The sequence below is a fragment of the Prinia subflava genome, chromosome 4, assembly GCF_021018805.1.
Source record: "Prinia subflava isolate CZ2003 ecotype Zambia chromosome 4, Cam_Psub_1.2, whole genome shotgun sequence".
In the NCBI taxonomy this organism is placed as follows: domain Eukaryota; kingdom Metazoa; phylum Chordata; class Aves; order Passeriformes; family Cisticolidae; genus Prinia; species Prinia subflava.
Window position 1 is genome coordinate 40,061,692 of NC_086250.1, and position 17,795 is coordinate 40,079,486.

Here is a 17,795-nt window from a genome sequence, read left to right on the forward strand (position 1 = left end):
AATGGAAAATTGCAAAGACATTGAAAGCACTCAGGCAGACTCAATGTCATTAAATGTTTGTTCAGTACAGTCACTCCAAAGAACTGCATGCTGTATGTGCCTGGAAGTAACAAGAAAGACCTTAAGACAAGAATGATGCTCTCTTTTGGCATGAAAATTGCAGCCTTTATCAGTGTTGCAGATGTAAATAATTTTCTATTCCTGTTTGCAGCAACTTTGGCAGATTGTGCTTCTCAGTGGTGTCACTGGTTGATTTTGCTGCTTTGTCTCTTGCCTTGCTGAATAAGCTCCTTACTGATCCTTGGTGGCTTCCATCAGACCAACATCTTCCACAAAGAAGGTGGGTGTGTGAGAGTGCAAAGTCTCACATGCCTGTTTCCTGCCATCTCCTATCTCCTAGCCTGTGCCTCAACCCCAGGCTAACCATTCCACAGCTTTACTCTGATTATTCTTATAAGTGGTCAAGTTGTCTCTGAAACCACCACTCTGAATATTCCCTATTGCAGTTTGAGCCATGCTACCTCTTATGTGAAACTTTCTCCACAGCTGGAGGACTGCAATAGCCTTATAAAAAATATTTGAAGCTACTATTATATCTGTGCTTCAATCATCTCCAGCCTCAAACTAATTGCAGGAGCCAACTCTGCAGCAATGCTCTGAAATTTTTCTGTTTCTCACACGGAATGCCTCTAAGAGGTATTTTAAAGAAAACAGCACTGCCTGTATTTGGAGAAGGCAACACCAGATGCTTGACCAGAACTCTAAATGCTTCTTTTGGGAGAACATCAGTGGTGTTCTTCTGCAGGGGCAGATGCAAGAAAGCAGACAGCATAACAGTTTCAAAACAGTTGCTATTCAGCAGTGTGAATAATGCAAAAAGCTCAAAATTCAGGATTTAAACTGAAAAATCCTACTCTGCAGCAACTAAAAAATGCAAAGTGATGCTAAGAAAATCATACTTTCCAGAATATAAAGTCATGCTCATAATTCTTGTCTCTGCAAGTAAAATGTAGTTTCTTAAGTCAACTCGGTAGAAAAGCTGCTCAAGATTATTTCATCACTAAATCATAGGATTGTTTTACTGCTCCCTTGAGAAGCTGAATACAGTTCAGGCCACTATTTTCCAATTTTCAAAAGCACCTCCAGTCAAATCTATAACATATATTCCTAAAGTGTCTGTCGCTTCAGTTTCTTGGCACACTTTGGATAAAATTCACCAGTTAAAGAAATAACCTACTGCGCTCCCTCATCCACATCCCCAAACTGCAGCCTTTGGGATTGCTCAGTGTGAGTTACCCTCACGTCCGACTGTCCCTAGTGTTTTGTGACCCTGAGAAACGCTGGGCATCTCTGCTTTCTGTTCAATTACACTGAGTGTGAAGGACGGGACACGAACCTAGGAGAATGCCGTGGTGAAATTCTGCTTTCCATTCAAGGTTTGTGGAAGTGAAGCTCGTCCCTATGGGATACACGCTGACGGGAGCATCAGCCCCGACGCCGCTTCCACCAGGCACCGCTGAACGCAGGTACGTGTCCGCAGCTGTGCAGAGCTGCAGCCTGCTGCAGCACAGTCCGAGTGCATCCAAGGTGAACAGCAGCCACAGGGCTGGGTTTTATCACTGTAGTTCCTCTCCAGGCCCTTCAGACCTGAATTAGACACGGGCAGGACCCAGCGTTCGGGATTAAGGCGGCGATCGACGCGCTCGGCCGCTCGGCGGGGTGCCCTGCTCGGAGCTGGCCGCGCGGCGGCGGCACCCGCGATCGATGCGCTCGGCCGCTCGGCGGGGCGCCCTGCTCCGCCCGGAAGCGGAGACGGGCCGCGGCCATGGCGGCGGAGGAGCGCTACCCGCGGAGCTCCATCGAGGATGACTTCAACTATGGCAGCAACGTGGCCTCGGCCAGCGTCCACATCCGCATGGGTAAGGACTGCGGATGAGTGGGAAAGGCGCACGGCCCGCCTCAGACCCCGAGGCGCTTGCGGAGAGGTCCCCGTGCCCGCACTGCGAGGCGGTCAGGGGCGCCGCGCCCTGCGCTCCCACAGGTGCCTGTGTGATACCCGGTCACCTCTGGCCTTGACCTGCAGTCGGTGCCGCGCAGGGTTTTAACGTGGCTAAAGCTGTGAGTGCGGAGCCGGGGCGCTGTTCAGTCCAGGTTAGGCGTCAATGGTGAGGGACCGCGGCCGGCGAAAGGCTTTGTCGTTTAACCGTGAAGGGGCAGGGCTTCTCCTGAGAGGGGTTACCCCGAGTACCCGGTACCTGTGTAGGTTCAGACCTGATTTTGTCCAGAGTGATGAGTTTTGAAGTCCAAACAATGGTAGATGAGGTGCGTGGTCCCTGCAGAGACGCAGCTCCCCGGAGGTGTTCCGGAAAGGTTGGACGTGGCAGGCGGGGCCATGGTCTGTGTGACACGGCCGTGTGCGGTCACAGCTTGGACCAGGGATCTCCAACCGTGTTCATTCTGTGATTCATAAACACTAAAATCAATGACTGTAATTACAGATGTTTAACCATGAGCGTGAAGGATGTGAATTTTTTCTGTGAAATGTTAGAACCTTTGTCTCTTCCACCGAAGCGTTTGGCATGCTGAGAGGTCGTACCAATGCCCATGAAATCCTGCTTTGCTGTTCATGTGGAGGTCTCAAAAGCATTGAGTACTCTCCTAGAATGTGTCTAATCAGTAATCCTTGCTGAAATAGTGTTACTGGGCACATTTTGGAATAAAAACGGCTGTGCGCTGTCAAATCTTTTGTTATTTATTCTGATGATCAGGAGAGCACTTCTGTTAAAATACAATTTTACCTTGTTTGAAAAATAAGGAGTGTGCCACAGGAAGTATGAAACAGGTAATACCACTAGCAAAATTGCTGATGCAAAATTGCATGGGGGAAAGCTTTGCAAGCTAGAAAGCTTCTTCTAGGTTTGATCAGTTTACTGTGACAAAGTAAACCCCAGTCCCACATGGCTTACAAGTGTATTTCACTTTTCTGGCTGTTTCTGCCTTCCATGTTAATCCTCAGTCAGGTCCATGAGGCACCAGTAACATGATGGAGAAGGTTTGCTGTTAGTATAGTGAGAATGGGTGTACATAGGTCTTAAACTAATCCAAAGTAAATTCCTTGCAAATGTTTTCTATATTTCTTTTGTCATCGTTGTTAATGATTAAATAATGATGTCCAGGAATAAATGTAATTTTGCTGTAATGCTGTGTCAGTTTTTTAACGTAAAATGGCTTTTTACGACTTTGTTCTGTGCTTTTTCACTGTGACTTTATAATGGTTCCTTATGAAAATGCAAACTTGTATCTAATTTACTGTTGAACTTTGAAAGTGTAAGTCAAAAGTGGTTTCATTTTTATTTTTCTTATTCTAGCATTCCTGCGAAAGGTCTACAGCATTCTTTCTGTTCAAGTTCTACTGACCACAGTTACATCTGCAGTTTTCCTGTACTCTACTGGAGTGCAGGCATTTGTTCATGAGAGGTAAATTCTAAGATGAAATGCAGCTATTTTAGCATCTGTTAGGTATAAATTATGTATTGTTGCTATTATGTAATTATGTATTGTTGCAATTATGTAATTGTTGCTACCCCTCAGTCTTCCTAATAATTGTTATAACCTGTATTTTGTTGCTGTAATAGATATTTTCTACTTGATTAGAGAGTGACTTTTCTTCTCTGATATTTTTCTCCTTGGTTTACTATGAAGTTGTTGTTAGCTTAATCAATGCTTTATTAATAGTGCTTATTTCAATATTTGTGCTGTGCATACTTCTATGTGAATTGCAGAACACCTCAGTTACTGACATTTCTTGTTTTACAGTCTAAATGCTTCTAGAATCTCTTTGGAATGCTGTTGTTTAGAGGTGCCTGTTCCAAAAGGCAGAATCATGTTTTATTCCTTGTCCTCCCTCTGCCATATTCTTTTCCCCCATACCACCTCCCCACTCCCCCAAAAGAATTAGTCTGCTTAAATTCCTGTGGCTGTGCTTCTTTTTGCCTCTCAGATTTTAATGATAAAATAAGTTTTAGAATGCAAACTGTGGTGAACAGGCCAGGGAAAGGAACAGCTGGGAGAGGAGGAGAGCACTGAGTATATTTTCTGTTTTCCTCCAAGTGCACTTTTGGACTTTCACTTTAAAGCCTAAATAAGAAAGGAGGATTAAACACTGCATGAAAGTCTCAGTTTCTGTATAACGTATAATGTATATAAGAGTGGCTGTAAAACTACAGTTTTCTACTCAAATCTGATAATTTAAAATTGTCCTGCTCACTTACAACTCCTGTGGTTTTTTTATTTGGTGTTGGTCCCGTTTTTCCTTGGAGGGCTACTGGAATGATTTAGCAATACTTACTGGTCAGTACTGATTTTCTTTGGTGCAGTTAGTGCCCATGTTTGTTGCATTTGAGTGCTTATGAAAAACAGTTCTCTGAATATGGAGTGCAGAACAGGCAAAACAGTACATATACTTTAATACTCTTACTTTGTATGGATGGATTTTCTTCTTTGTATCTGCTAATTTCCAGGTAATGGATTCCTGGGCAATCTTTACCTCTTTAGTATGAAAAAGTTGCCTTTACTTGTGACTGTACTATTTTTAATTGATTATTTGTAGTAGTATGTTTTAGAACAGTTTTATTGTAAACTTGAATTACATTTACTTTGGATATCTTTTCCTAGATGATCACTTTAAAACTTGGTTTTATATAATTTGTTCCATAATCTTACAGATACTTACATTTGATTACTTTTTTTAATTAATGGAATTTCACAGGCCTGCCTTGCTATTGATATCTGGGTTTGGATCTCTGGCTGTAATTGTGGCACTGACCCTCTACAGACACCAGCACCCTGTTAATTTATACCTGCTGTTTGGATTTGTAAGTGTTTCATTCAATTAAATCATTAATTGATTAATTATTTCAATTTAACAGACCCTAGAATATCTTGTATTTTACAAAATATTGTAACTTATTCCTTGAAACTAGAGGTGTGTCATTTGTTTTTCTTGTATTCCATGAAAGATGTCCTGTATATTTATGAAGGTCTGAGTTAATATTCTGTACACAGGTTGTTCCAAGATAGCAGGCACTTCAGGTTTCTTTCAGCATCTTTTTAGAAGGAGTGTTAGAACGTGGAACTAGTTTGAGGAAGGGTTTTTGTGTGTGTGTGAAATCTCTCTGCTCTCATTGTTCTGTTGATGTCAGGGACTTTTTCTATGGAACTGCACAGTAGTAAAGGGGGAGAAATTCCTGTTACCTAAATTGTTTAATGGATGGCCTCCAGCCATCCAGAGACCCAAACCAGCCATATTGTTTATTCCTCCAGTTGTTGTCTTTTTGATGCTAAATTCTGAGCATGTTTCTAGGACAGGCAGAGCAGTCAGAGCTGTCCTCAAATTTCAGTCTTCTGCCTGATGTTGTGAATCTGTAGATCCAGGCTAACAGTTTCTCTTGGGTATTTTGGATTATGTAGCAAATCAATCTTTAGAAAAGAAGTTACAGTAGTGCAATTACAATTTGATGCTTTAAGAGTTGCCAAAATTTTATTTGTGATAAAAAAGAAAGCTTTGCTGTGTAAGTAAACAGATTGTTTAAAGGATGAGTGTGGAAAGGAAGCTGATGCAGACGCTGTGTTAGACAGCTGTCCAACAAGATATTGAAAAATGTATTCATTTTATAGCCCCTTGAATAGTTTGTAAGGAGTGTCATATAAATGCTGTGCACTTACAGTAGAAAATGTGACATTTTTCTATAGGGACAGTCCCTCACTCAGTTTTCACTTTATATTGTACTCTTTCTGTGTAACACAACTTCCAGCCCAGTAAGGTAGTATGATTGCCATTTTCTTGTTGAAAATTAAACATGTTTTCATACACAAAGATTTAACAGGAGATCTATGTTAAATGGTTTGATTTTTTTCTTATCCTTCTGTTTCTTTGGGTTTGCTTTTTGTAGACACTACTGGAAGCACTGACAGTTGCCATTACAGGTAAATAGTAGCCATCCTATTGTCTAATTCCATAAAGAATTTGGAAAAGGAATCCATTATGTTGAACTAATTGCCATTAGGGTTTTCTAGATGTGACTGAAAATTATAGTGACAGTGATAGGACTTTAGCAAAACTAGGGAATCAAGGGGGAAAACTGAATTCTGATTCAGAAATGAAACTATAAACTTGAAGTGAGAAGTGAGTTGGGGAGTCCATTTTTTCAGTATAGCTAAAAATGTCCTCTTTCATAATGTTCAGCTCTCAGCAGAGCTGATCTTCAAGTTGAAATAGTCCTATCTGCCCCCTCAGTTTCCTCAAAGGGAATCTGAGTTTGGAGAATTCTGTGCTTCATGGTCAAGGTTGAAATGAGGCAATGTGCAGTCATGTCATGGCACCACCTTGAACTATACCTTACAGCAGGAGATGAAACCTCTTCCTTGTGGCTTATGAGCTCCTGATTTGGGGAAAAGAAAGATTAAGGAGGAAGGAGGGAAAAAAACGGTTACCCTTGTTTCTGCTGTCTTTCCCCTCCTGTCCCCTAATCAAAACTTTGAGCCTTTATAGTGGATTGTTTTATTTTTCCCCTTGTTTCAGTATCATGAAAAATTCATATAGTTTTTTTCCTTAAGATCTCTGTTATATGTGCTTAAAATCATTTGTTTTGTTTTGTTGGTGTTTTCATAATTCTGACTAGGGAAGAGCTGGTACTTCCATTTAAGAAGCTACAGCTATAAAGTAACTGTCAAACTTAGCTAGTACAAGATCCCTGAGTCCTGTGGTCATGAATTTGAAATGCAAAGACAACTTCAGGCATAATTTAGTTAATTTTGTTCACAGTTAAGTTTGAATTTCTATTTTCTCAAAAGATAACTCAGGAAATAGATAGTGTAGTGTTCTTTAACTGACAGATTACTTTTTCTGCTTGTAGTGAGTTTCTATGATGTCTCTGTCGTGGTGCAAGCCTTTATTCTCACTACTGCTGTATTTCTTGGATTGACTGCATACACCTTGCAATCAAAGAGAGACTTCAGCAAATTTGGAGCAGGGTATGTGGTCATATTCATGATTTTTTGATTTTTTTTTTCTTTCTTAAAGCAAGCTTTGCAGGTAAAATAAGGAATACAGGTTAACAGAACCTGCTTCAAGGGAATGGTGAGGGTTATTTATTTTGAATTATTAATTTTACCCAGTTCTGATCCTTGGTAAGTTCTTTTCGATGATAAAGAATCTTTAAAAAAAATGAGAAAATTAGTTTATCTGGATTTTTCACTGAGAGAGAAGGCAGATGTTTCAAATCTTTAAAAAAACTAAAGTTAGAACATAACTTTTGACAGCTTTCTAAAACTTCTACTGCTGACACAAGTGAACAGTTGGCATGTAAGAATTCCAGACATTTACTTGCCAAATATATTGTAAAGAGGTTTTAGAAGAAAGGAGGATATTTTAAGTGAAGTCTAAAAGAAAGTATATTTTTGGTCACCGTGTAATTTATTCTCTTTCAGCCTCTTTGCTTGTTTGTGGATTTTAATCTTCTCGGGTTTCTTGAGGGTAAGATACTTCATGTTCACAGTTAAAAATATTCACATAATCACAGGATGGTGTGGGTTGGGAGGGACCTTAAAGATCATCTAGTTCCAATCCCCCTGTTGTGAGCAGGGACACCTTCCACTAAGATCAGGTGGCTCAGAGTCTGACCTTTTACTAACTTCTCGTATAACTAAAAGCCCAATACAGCTTAGTGAAAGAAAATTCCTAAGCAGATCCATTACTGTTCTAGATCATGCTGGTGATCTTTTAACCACACATTTTCAATTTAGATTTTTGTTGGATGCTGTTCTTGCCAACACAAAAGGGATATGTGGGTTGATTGACAAAATTTGTCAATTGAGATTCACTAGTTGATGAAGAGGACGTGAAGGAGATTTGGGATTTAATTGTATTTTGGTTTTCTAGTTGTTCTGTTGTTAGTATTCTGGAGACCAGAGCTTGCCCTCTCCTAAGTGGAGGCACTTTTATGGAGGTGGAGATTGTGTGACTGGAGAGTGCATCGATTAAGAGCATTGAAATATCACCATAATACCATAATATGGGTTTGTGTACATAACATGAGAAAGACTGTGTTTTAAATGTGGCATATCATTATGCAGGGATTTTAATATATTAAAAAAAATAAATTCACAAGTGTCTTTTTCATATTTTATCTGCCTGCAGCTGTTTTTCTATAGTGAGACAATAGAGTTGGTGTTTGCTGCTGCTGGAGCTCTTCTGTTCTGTGGATTTATTATTTATGACACTCATTTACTGATGCACAAACTGTCCCCTGAAGAGTACATACTGGCTTCAATCAATCTCTACTTGGACATCATAAATCTGTTCTTGCACCTGCTGCGTTTTCTGGAGGCATTTAATAAAAAATAGTCAAAACCAGTGTGGTTTGACCACAGCACAATTAAAGTTAAGCATTTGGATGATCTGCAAACTCAGTTCTGCCTTCTAAAAACTGAATCATTATTATGTTTGCATTCCATGAATATTGATCCCTTCTTAGGGGGAAAAATGGCTTTTTACATAGCTACAGTTCTTTTCCAGACTGTGTATTTTATATTGTTAACATGCTGTAATCATTACAGTCACTTTTTAAATCACTTAATTTGCAATTGACGTAGTTAATGATTAAAATTTTGCCAACTTCTGATTGCTCCAGAGTAAGCTTCCCTGCTGTTCTGTAGCTGCTGAAAATGTTTCCTTTGGGATCAATCATTCGTTTATGTACCACATAAGGGTAGCTTGAGTTTACCATTGTGCAATGTTTTACTAAGATAATTTGTTTTTTAGTTTTTGTTTGGTAAAATGAAAATACTGTCTCTGACAGAGATACTCTGTCCTTTTTAAGGGCTGTCACTATGGAAGCTGTGAGGGTGTTAATAAAGGGAATGTTCTTCATTTTAGCATTATTTATTGCCTGTCTTTCAGTGTTCTGATCATTTGGAGATTGATTATAGCATTTATCAACTTGTGTATAATAAATCTCACTGTGTATCAATAAAAATTGGAAAGCCTTTAGTCTGTTTTTGCAACTGGGACTGGAGCACTTCAGGATGCTGAGGGGTCGGTGCTGGCGGGGTGCTGTGACTGCGGCTGCTCCCCACGCTCTGGAGATGCTGGAGGAAGAGGGAGCGTAAAAGCCATTTTTGAAAGGCGTTCTTGCTGTTCAGTGAGGGATCGTTACTGCCCGCTGTCAGTGAGGGGTGAGCGACGGGGAATGCAGCACTTGGGCAAAGATGCGCGTCCTGCCTGCCCCACGCCGGCACCGCGTGCGCTTTCCGGGAGGCGGTCCGAGTACGACTGCGAATGGGTTCGAGCGAGTGTGATAATCTCTCCCTTTGCCTTAGGATTTCATTCAGAACAGTGGGGCAGGAGCTAGGAAGGAAACCTTGCTTTTTACCTTGTGCTGGAACACTTTTTTGTCCTTTATGCCTCCCCCTCGCCCTGGCCGCGCAGCGGAACCAGGCCACAGTCGCGCACGGACGCGAAGCAGGAAGGTGCTGCGCGCTTGCTCGGAGAGTTACGGTAGGGCCCATCTACCCCGGCGGGAGGCCGGGCGCTTCGGTGTGCGCGTGCGCGGGCGGGCAGCGCGGCCTTGCGCGTGTGGCGGCCTCGTGCGCGGCCGGTGAGCGGGGCGCGCGCTTCCCCCCCTCCCCCCCCCCCCCCTTCCGCGTGCGCGCGGCCCCCCTCAACCGGTGCCGCTCCCCTCCCGCAGGACATGGCGAAGAGCCTGAGGAGCAAGTGGAGGAGGAAGATGCGGGCGGAGAAGAGGAAGAAGAACGCGCCCAAGGAGCTGGAGAGGCTGAAGAAGATCCTGGGAACCAAAGCGGATGTCATCATGGAGGAGGTCAAGGAGGTGGCGACCGTGCTGCCCCCCGAGAAAGTCCTGGAGCAGAGAGGTGAGCGGGGCTCTGGCCGGTTTTCCCTGCGGCAGTCGCCCAGGTGCGGGAGGTCCCGCAGGGTTGTGACTGATCTGTGACTTCCAGCGCCGTGGTCAGGCGTATGGGTGTTACAGGCTGAGAATGGTGAGTCGGAAAGCGTGTCTTTTAAAGCTAAAACACCGAATCTGGTCATTTCACCACACTGGCATCCATATTGCATCCGGTCACTTGTGGAACAAGGTTATCAACATTTGGCTTAACTATGTAAAGTACGTAAAGTATCGTGTGGAGAGACATCTCTGACAAAATCAGGTGAATGCAGATTCACCACTTAGCAATTGTTCCAATCACAGCGTTATGTTTGCTGCCAAATTTTCCTAATTTGAGGACGCTACTAAACATACAAAAGTCGGGGTAGGAGCAGTACGGGCCCGGCTTCTGAATAGCAGTTAGTGTTGCACTGCACATGGTGCAGGTGTGGCTGGCATTAGGTGTCTACAGATAGTGCTGTGTCTGGGATCGAGTGTCAGCTGTAAAGGAAGTAACCCAGGAAGTGGAAACAAAGGTTTTAAATAGCTGCATACTGGATAGGAGTTAGAAAGGCACCTCCTCTTTCCAAAACTGACATCCAAACGAAATCATACTCTTACTCTGATTCTCCAATTTGTGCCACTTAAGATGTTCTGATACTGGAAATGAAAATAGAATGGTATATAAAAATACTTGTCCAATTAAGGGTAGCTTCGAGTATAATTTGTAATTTTATCCATGGTTTTGATTTGTCCCACAAACATGGTGTAAAAGTTATTCTTTAAGGGCTAGTTTGAATTAAATTTTCAAAATGTTCTGGAACATTGTCAGACTTCTGATGCTAAAGTTGAACAAGAAATCATTGCCTTAAACCTATTTTCTGAAGTAAATGCATGGCTCTCTGTCGTTCCTGCACATCCTTCCAACTCTGCTGGCAACTTCCCTACAGGTGGCCGGTTTCACATGGCTTTTGCAGAAAGATAGCAGCTTCGGGAATACCTAAGAAAATATGTATTTCACAAAACGGCTACAAGTTTAATGAATATAATGGTGTCTTCTTTGAGAGGACTTTCAGGACTAACTGTGGACACAAAGGAGTTCACATCATCAAGCGTTTCAAGTAGATAAAAACTTCACCCATAATATATATTTCCCACAGACAGATAAATAATTTTCCAGCTAAAGAAAGTTTATAGGTAAATGTTACAGACATCCTACTGTGTGACTTTAGGGTATTGTTTAGAGCACACTGTGATTTTTTTTTTTTTTCAGTTTTTCCTCTTAAAAAAAAAATAATGTAAGGTCTGCCTGGTTAGATAGGCTTTTGATTCTGCCACCAGGCCCCTGTGCTGATTCTCTGCTGATTGCAAGTATTTGCAAGCCCCCCAATTTAGGGCTCCATAAGCATATCTCTGGTGCAGATTCCTGTAAACTATCAGGTGCAGATTCCTGTAAACTATCAGGAGCAACTCAACTATTGAAGCAGCTTGTTGGACTTTTCCTCATGAGCTTTGTCTCCCAACATCAGGCAAGCACAAAATAAAAGGCTTTTTTCCTCTCCATAAAACTTGTGGTAAAGACTTGAGATGCACACACAGGGTTTGGGAACAGGGTTGGGATGAAATTGCGGAGCACAGTTCCAGTCAGCACTTAGCAAGGTGTTCCTCTTGCACCTTGTTATCTCACCGGGACAGGGCGTTTGTGGGGCGTTAGCCAGCTGAGGACGCTGTTCTTGGGAGTGACCATGTCTTGGGCAGTTTTCCTCATCCTAGAGAGTAATCCTCTCTTTCTGCCTGTAAATGTGTTAGACCTGATGTCATGCTCACTCCTTGAGGCAAGTGTGGCATCACTCACTGATACTTCCCACTGTCATTGTATTTCACCTTTTCTTTTTACTACTCTTTTTACTTGTCTCCATCTTCCACTATGAATAAATGTTTAGAGCAGATCTTAAACATTACATCATAAAAAATATGTAATTGTGCATATGTTTCAGTAAGCTTATGGCTTCATGCATGTTTCCCTGATGGAATATGCATGTCCTTAGACACGGGATTGGAACAGATTGCAGACTAAAGAATAAGCTGCTTTGCCCAGATATAGCCTTTAGTAAAAATATCGCACATTTACTACCAACTGTTGAAGTTCCTGGGTTGCAGTTGCATTGATTTTGAAACTGCTTTCAGTTTATAAACCCTTCAGTTCTCTGTGTACAAATACTGTTGTGTCTAGGGGCATTTTTATCATTTTGGGGGAATCTAGTAACAAAATAGCTTCTATGAGGCTGATTCAGATGTTTTACTCACTAAAAATACCTTTAATTTTCAGATGACTGCAAAATGGAGTTGGATAATAAACGAAACAAAAAAACTCTTCTAGACCAGCATGGACAGTACCCCATATGGATGAATTCCAGGCAGAGAAAGAAGCTTAAGGCTCAACGTGTTAAAGGGAAAAAAAAATCCAAATTGGCCAAAGGCCTCGTCTGGTAAAATCAGTTTTGTAAGATCATGAATATTTTATTTAACAAAATAAATTTCCTACATAAGTTCATGAGATTTTGTGTGTGGTCAATGAGTATAATTTATGGTGTTGAATGAATTTTTGAAGAGACTGTTTGGCCAGCAAATGATGAAAGAAGTAGCAGCTTGGTGTCTGCCAAACTTAAAAAGCAAGCTGAGTGCCTTTGAATAGACCAATTGCCTGTGGCTATCTGTTTTCTTGGGGGTGAGGGTCTTCATCTTTTATACTTTGAACACTGAAAACAGTAAAGGAAATCCTAAAAGTAATGAAACTGAATGTTTTTGTACTGTGGTCTTCGTCAGTGTAACTTGTCTTTTAGCAAATATAACCAAAGGATTCCGTAAACACTCTGTATCCTCTAAGTCCTTCTGTAGAATTTGTTGGACTGACTTGTGTTGCTTTTAACATCTGATAATTAACAAAAACATGTTTTCATATGTCATTCCAAAATTTTTATGCTGGAGCAACACCAGGGCCTCATGAAAATTCTGCAGGTAAGATGAGAAGGTGTCAGTCTGACATAAGTTCACAAAGAGAACAACAAAATATTTCATTGCTGTCTGCAACAGAAATATTGTAGGAACTAAGTAAGTGAAAGTACAACTGATTCTTTTATTATTAAAATGAGAAAAAGCAAATGCACAGAATGAAAATAAAATTTTTATTTAAGATCTTTTCCAAGTTTTAGTAAAGTAAATGAGAATTTTCCTTTCCATATGTATTTTCAGTAGCCTTTTATTCCCCTTAAAATGGTACTTACCTATCCTGCTTTACAATGTGTGCATAGGATAAAATACTGCATGAGTGTGTAACAGATGCCATTTATGTGATTAGGTACAGTTGGGTGCATATTACTTGGCAATAACATGTGATGACAGATGCAAGGGTTAGTTACCCTGAGAGCTTGTGTTTTTAAAATGTCTCATTTCAAAGATGGAAATAATTACAATACCAACCCTGCAGTATGTTGCCTTTTCAAGTACCAGGCATGGGTACAGGGCATAACCTTTGTTCAGCTTCATGGAAGATGAGATCCACATTCTATAATTGCCACAAGTTGTGATTTGTAGCTGTTGTGATAACTTGGGCATAGGAAAGAAGATCTCTTCTTCTAACTACACTGGGTTGTAGTATGGTAAAATCTAGTTAGAAGAACTCAGTGAAATAATTTTTTTCTGGTGAAATACAATGTGTTTATTACTATTGTTAGGGGAAAGGTACATAAAAAACTATGACAATGTTAAAGGAAAAAAGAATGTGCCAATCTCTTTTCACATAAATTGACAGTTAACAACGGTAAGATATATAGGTCACATATTACCAAATCATATGCTATTAATAACTTTGTACTATTAAAATATTTCCATTAACTTGATAAAAGCCCTGCTAGTTGATAAAAACAGCTGCTTCTGTCAATTTTTTTGGTCTTGTTAGATAAATGGATCTAGGTTTTGGTATCAAACTTACCTAAATGTTAGCTTGTAGATTAGGATTACTTTAAACTTGATTCACATGGAAGAAAGTGTTTATGAATGTGTTTAACCAGGAATGGAATGGAACGAACAGTCAGATTGTATTTATTTACTATTGTAATGATGTAGGCTTTATTTTGCTTAATTTATGCTTTGGGGAGTTGAGGAGGGGAGCTTCTCAGGCTTAAGCATGAAAAAAACAATTGTTTTTTTTACAGGGTCAGCACAGTGCTGTTTCTGACATGTTTGTAAATCAGATGACTTTCAGGCTGCTTTTCCCAAGTGGAGATGATTAAACTGGCAAAGTACCCCTGTTCTAGATGTACAGCTTCAGAGTCAGTTTATTCTTTAGGTGCAGTCCTCATCTTCCTCATCTTCATCGAGCCTGCCACTGCTGCACTTACCTTAGACTGTCCTCTCTCCAGAGCTTTTTCACTGCTACCTCAGCTGCTTCCTCTGTAAGAGAAAATTACCTTCATAGATGATTTAGTCTTGCTTATTTGTTCTTTTATGATGAACAACCCTGAGCTTTGTTGTATAGATTTTTTACCAACTGCTTTTGTGACCAGATTAGGAATTTGAATCTCAAGTGAAAGATGGCAGATGCTGCACTGATGTTTTATTTAGAAGTTGCTTCCTTCCTGTAACAATACTGGCTGTGTGAGGTATTTCTTTCATGGTGTCCAGGATAAAGTCACATGTTCACTTAAACTACAGATATTTTAAGACATCCTGTTTGATTTTTTAGGTGAAATGGAGGATAAGGAAGGAATAAACCGCTGTCTTTACTGGACTATAGCTCTTAGTCTAGTACCAGTGTGTTGTGTACAATGTCATACCTCACTTGGGTGAGGCAGATCACTATGGGCTAGAAAACATTTTTGAGAGCTATTTGGGTGGGATCTGTAATCCAGGCTAAAAGCTTGTTTTTTCCAGCAGGAACCTGACTAAACATGCAGCATGGATGTAACCCCAGAGGTTGAGTCATGGATACAGCAGGAAAACTGTACTTTGATTTGAGCATATTTTGTATTTGGAATTTATTTTGACCAACTATTTTTTGAATGGTAATACCAAATTATTTAGTTGCCTATGAGTATTTGATTCATACTGCTGAATCTGAAATATGTTTCTGTTTGCATTGATTGAAAAAGTAATTTTTCCTTCCTATAGAAACGAATTTAGACATACAGAAGGCCTACCTAAGATACACTGAAAATATTCTTATTTTCCCCATGTTTTTCAGCTGTATTTTCTTACAGTCTTACTGTACAAAAAGCAGCGTCAGTAGGAGGCAGTACAAGATCAGGAAAAAAGACCAGGCTGGTGAAGGCGGGGCTGTGTCAGGCTGCCCTGTTTCATGAGCCACCTCTCCCCGTGCCACTAGTGCCTCTTGGTGTGGCCACTGCGCAGTACAGCGTTGTGAAGGTGGAGAGAGGTTCTGGAGACAGGTCAAGCAAGTGCTTTGAATGGGGCTTTGAAAGTCTTTCTCAGTGAAGGGTGGAGTTTTGGAGTATTGGAGTCTTGTCTACAGCTAACACTCTGGTTATAGAGGATGCTAAATACAGTTTGGGGCTGCTTAGTACTGTGAGAAGGCTGCCATGGCCACATGGTACAAAATATTCTCCTGACATGTGGTCACCACTTCTTAAACAGCAAAAGGAGTCCTGTACAGAGGCTTTATAGTGTATGTCTGTTTCTATTCTACCTTTTCCTCCTGCTGCCTGAACAGTGGCGTGGGTTGACTTTGATGGAAGCTGGATATCTGATCTGTATCTGATCTGTAGTGTGAACATATCTGGTATCAGACATGATGAGACTAGAGCCTTAGCGTGCAGAAATCTGAGTGGTGCAAAGCAATCTGCTGCTCAGGGTGCCATAGGCTGAATTGAGTTACGGCATTTGTGGGGAGGATGAGACTCTGAAGCAAGAGCTGTGCATTGCTCTCATAAGGCCATGGTTTTGCCATCAATTCCAACTTGCGTACGGGTGGAGTTTCAGGGCAGTACTGACTGAGCCATCTGAGAGCTCTCTGCTGGAGGAGGAGGCTCTTTTCAGCTTTTTCCTTTCTCTTCTCCAGCTGCATTGTACAACTCGCAATTTCCTACTTCAGAAGAAACAGACATTGGGATTTTTTTCCAAGTTAAAAGTGAGAAAGAACTAACAACTTCCTTCTGTTAATAAACAGTGCACAGTTGATACAAGCCCACCATTTTTACTGTCATTCTCCCTATACTACTGCAGTTTTCTGATCTCTAGCTAATCAATAGTGACAGAATTTAAAGGAAAAGAGAAGGCAGAATGGGAGGAGGATATTTGCACTGTTTCCTCTCATCCCAGTCACCTAAACATTGCTCCCTCGGATCTCTAGTCTTTCTCATGCTCATCTATCGATATAAAAGGTCTGAAATGTTAGGAAGAATACATGGTGTGGCAAAAGAGGGTTATGGATCAAGGGTCCTATGCAAGGCAGCATGAGGGCTGCTTATGAAGTGCTTGTATATTTAGAGCAAACTGACTTCCTCTGTTTTCAATCTATGCAACTATTAGGAGGCTATGAAAGTTACTTGTATTCTTGTTTGGTAAACTATTATCTAGTATATTATCTATACTATTATCTATACTATTTTATAGTATATCTCTAACTGTAGTTAATTGTCTTGCAAGGCTTTTAAAGTCTGAATGCAGATTTTACAGCATTTCTAAACCTTTTCCTTTAACCAGAAGTTGGGTTTGTGGATAGTATTTCAGGAAGCAAAGATGCATTTGTTGTCTCAGGATGGCTCATCTGACTCAGCTCAGCTGGTCCATTCATACATTCATGTTATGTGAAACTTATAATATCTCTCTTTTGAAAGGTGAAAAATTCATAACGAGTAGGTGCAACAGCTATTCCATGGTACAGCTTGCTACTTTGAGTCTTTAGATTACTTGGACAATAGAAGTTCTGTAAATCAAGCTTTGGTGGATTCTGGTATCTGTGTTTGAAAGAACTTTTTAGATCTACTAATTGTACTTCTGTCCATCTTGCTTCTGCAAAATATGACAGAACTTGGTGCAGATCAGATCAGAGCTGCAGTTTGTCTTGGAACAGAAAACAAAACATTTCTATGAAAGCTTAGAAGGGCTTAGTGACACCAACTTGATTGTAGTCTCTTGGATATAGTTCATCATCACTGCTGCTACTGAGTAGCCTCGCCGCAAATGCAAAATTTGAGTTAGTTCCCTTCAGATGTGCAAAAGTATATTTAAAACTAAATTGTTTGTGAGAACTAAGAAAGGCAAGATACACTGCTTTTTCTAAATTTGTTACACCCCCTTGGAATGTGGTATTAGAGGATGTACAGGAAGAAGCTGGGAACTGAAGTGCACAGCTGATGTGCAAAGCTGGTGGTGGAGCTGCAAAGTGACCCATCCGAAACACAGCTGGGTGCCCTCAGACACTTTGATTGTTTTTTCTCTCCTAAATTTCCTTAAACCTGCCTGAATTCTTGTGGAAGAAACCAAAAAATTGCCCTCACTTTGGAGCAAATGCAGCTGTAGTGTGATCCATATACTGCTGGTTGCTGGAACTGCTCATCCATGTCTTGGCTGCTACTGTGTTGAAGAGAAAAAAATGTTTAATTCCTTGAGTGTGAGACCAGGGTGTAAGATCATCCAGGGGAGGGGTTACAGGTTGGTCTGTTGATGTAATAACTTTAGGAACTATTGCTTCAATGTAGGGTACAGCATGTTTAGATACAGATACCTGTGTTTTTATCTATCACTTTTAAAGAGGTAAAGTATCAAGCACTAAGGTTTCTCTTTTTCTCTTGGGGGAAGAGATTCCATGTAGATTTTTTAATGGGTTTTTTTTGG

At 40.7% G+C, this 17,795-nt stretch overlaps 2 protein-coding genes across 2 annotated transcripts; both read left to right on the top strand.

The window, feature by feature from the left end:
* Positions 1 to 1,760: 1,760 nt before the first annotated feature.
* TMBIM4 (transmembrane BAX inhibitor motif containing 4) lies at positions 1,761 to 9,045 on the top strand. The gene is made up of 7 exons (XM_063396523.1): positions 1,761 to 1,919; positions 3,369 to 3,477; positions 4,769 to 4,874; positions 5,952 to 5,985; positions 6,915 to 7,032; positions 7,489 to 7,534; positions 8,198 to 9,045. Exons 1-7 carry the CDS (start codon positions 1,826 to 1,828, stop codon positions 8,402 to 8,404), a joined length of 714 nt encoding a protein of 237 aa, XP_063252593.1. The 5' UTR covers positions 1,761 to 1,825; the 3' UTR covers positions 8,405 to 9,045.
* Positions 9,046 to 9,521: 476 nt separating this feature from the next.
* LLPH (LLP homolog, long-term synaptic facilitation factor) lies at positions 9,522 to 12,500 on the top strand. Its single transcript, XM_063396524.1, has 3 exons — positions 9,522 to 9,656; positions 9,747 to 9,930; positions 12,271 to 12,500. Exons 2-3 carry the CDS (start codon positions 9,750 to 9,752, stop codon positions 12,432 to 12,434), a joined length of 345 nt encoding a protein of 114 aa, XP_063252594.1. The 5' UTR covers positions 9,522 to 9,656; positions 9,747 to 9,749; the 3' UTR covers positions 12,435 to 12,500.
* The last annotated feature ends 5,295 nt before the right edge of the window (positions 12,501 to 17,795 follow it).

Excerpts from the sequence above, each read along its gene's own strand:
- TMBIM4 (XM_063396523.1), top strand. The coding sequence starts at position 1,826 with ATGGCGGCGGAGGAGCGCTACCCGCGGAGCTCCATCGAGGATGACTTC. Across the intron at positions 3,478-4,768 it reads CAGGCATTTGTTCATGAGAG|GCCTGCCTTGCTATTGATAT; the intron begins GTAAATTCTAAG and ends GGAATTTCACAG. Across the intron at positions 4,875-5,951 it reads TATACCTGCTGTTTGGATTT|ACACTACTGGAAGCACTGAC; the intron begins GTAAGTGTTTCA and ends TGCTTTTTGTAG.
- LLPH (XM_063396524.1), top strand. The coding sequence starts at position 9,750 with ATGGCGAAGAGCCTGAGGAGCAAGTGGAGGAGGAAGATGCGGGCGGAG. Across the intron at positions 9,931-12,270 it reads GAAAGTCCTGGAGCAGAGAG|ATGACTGCAAAATGGAGTTG; the intron begins GTGAGCGGGGCT and ends TTTAATTTTCAG.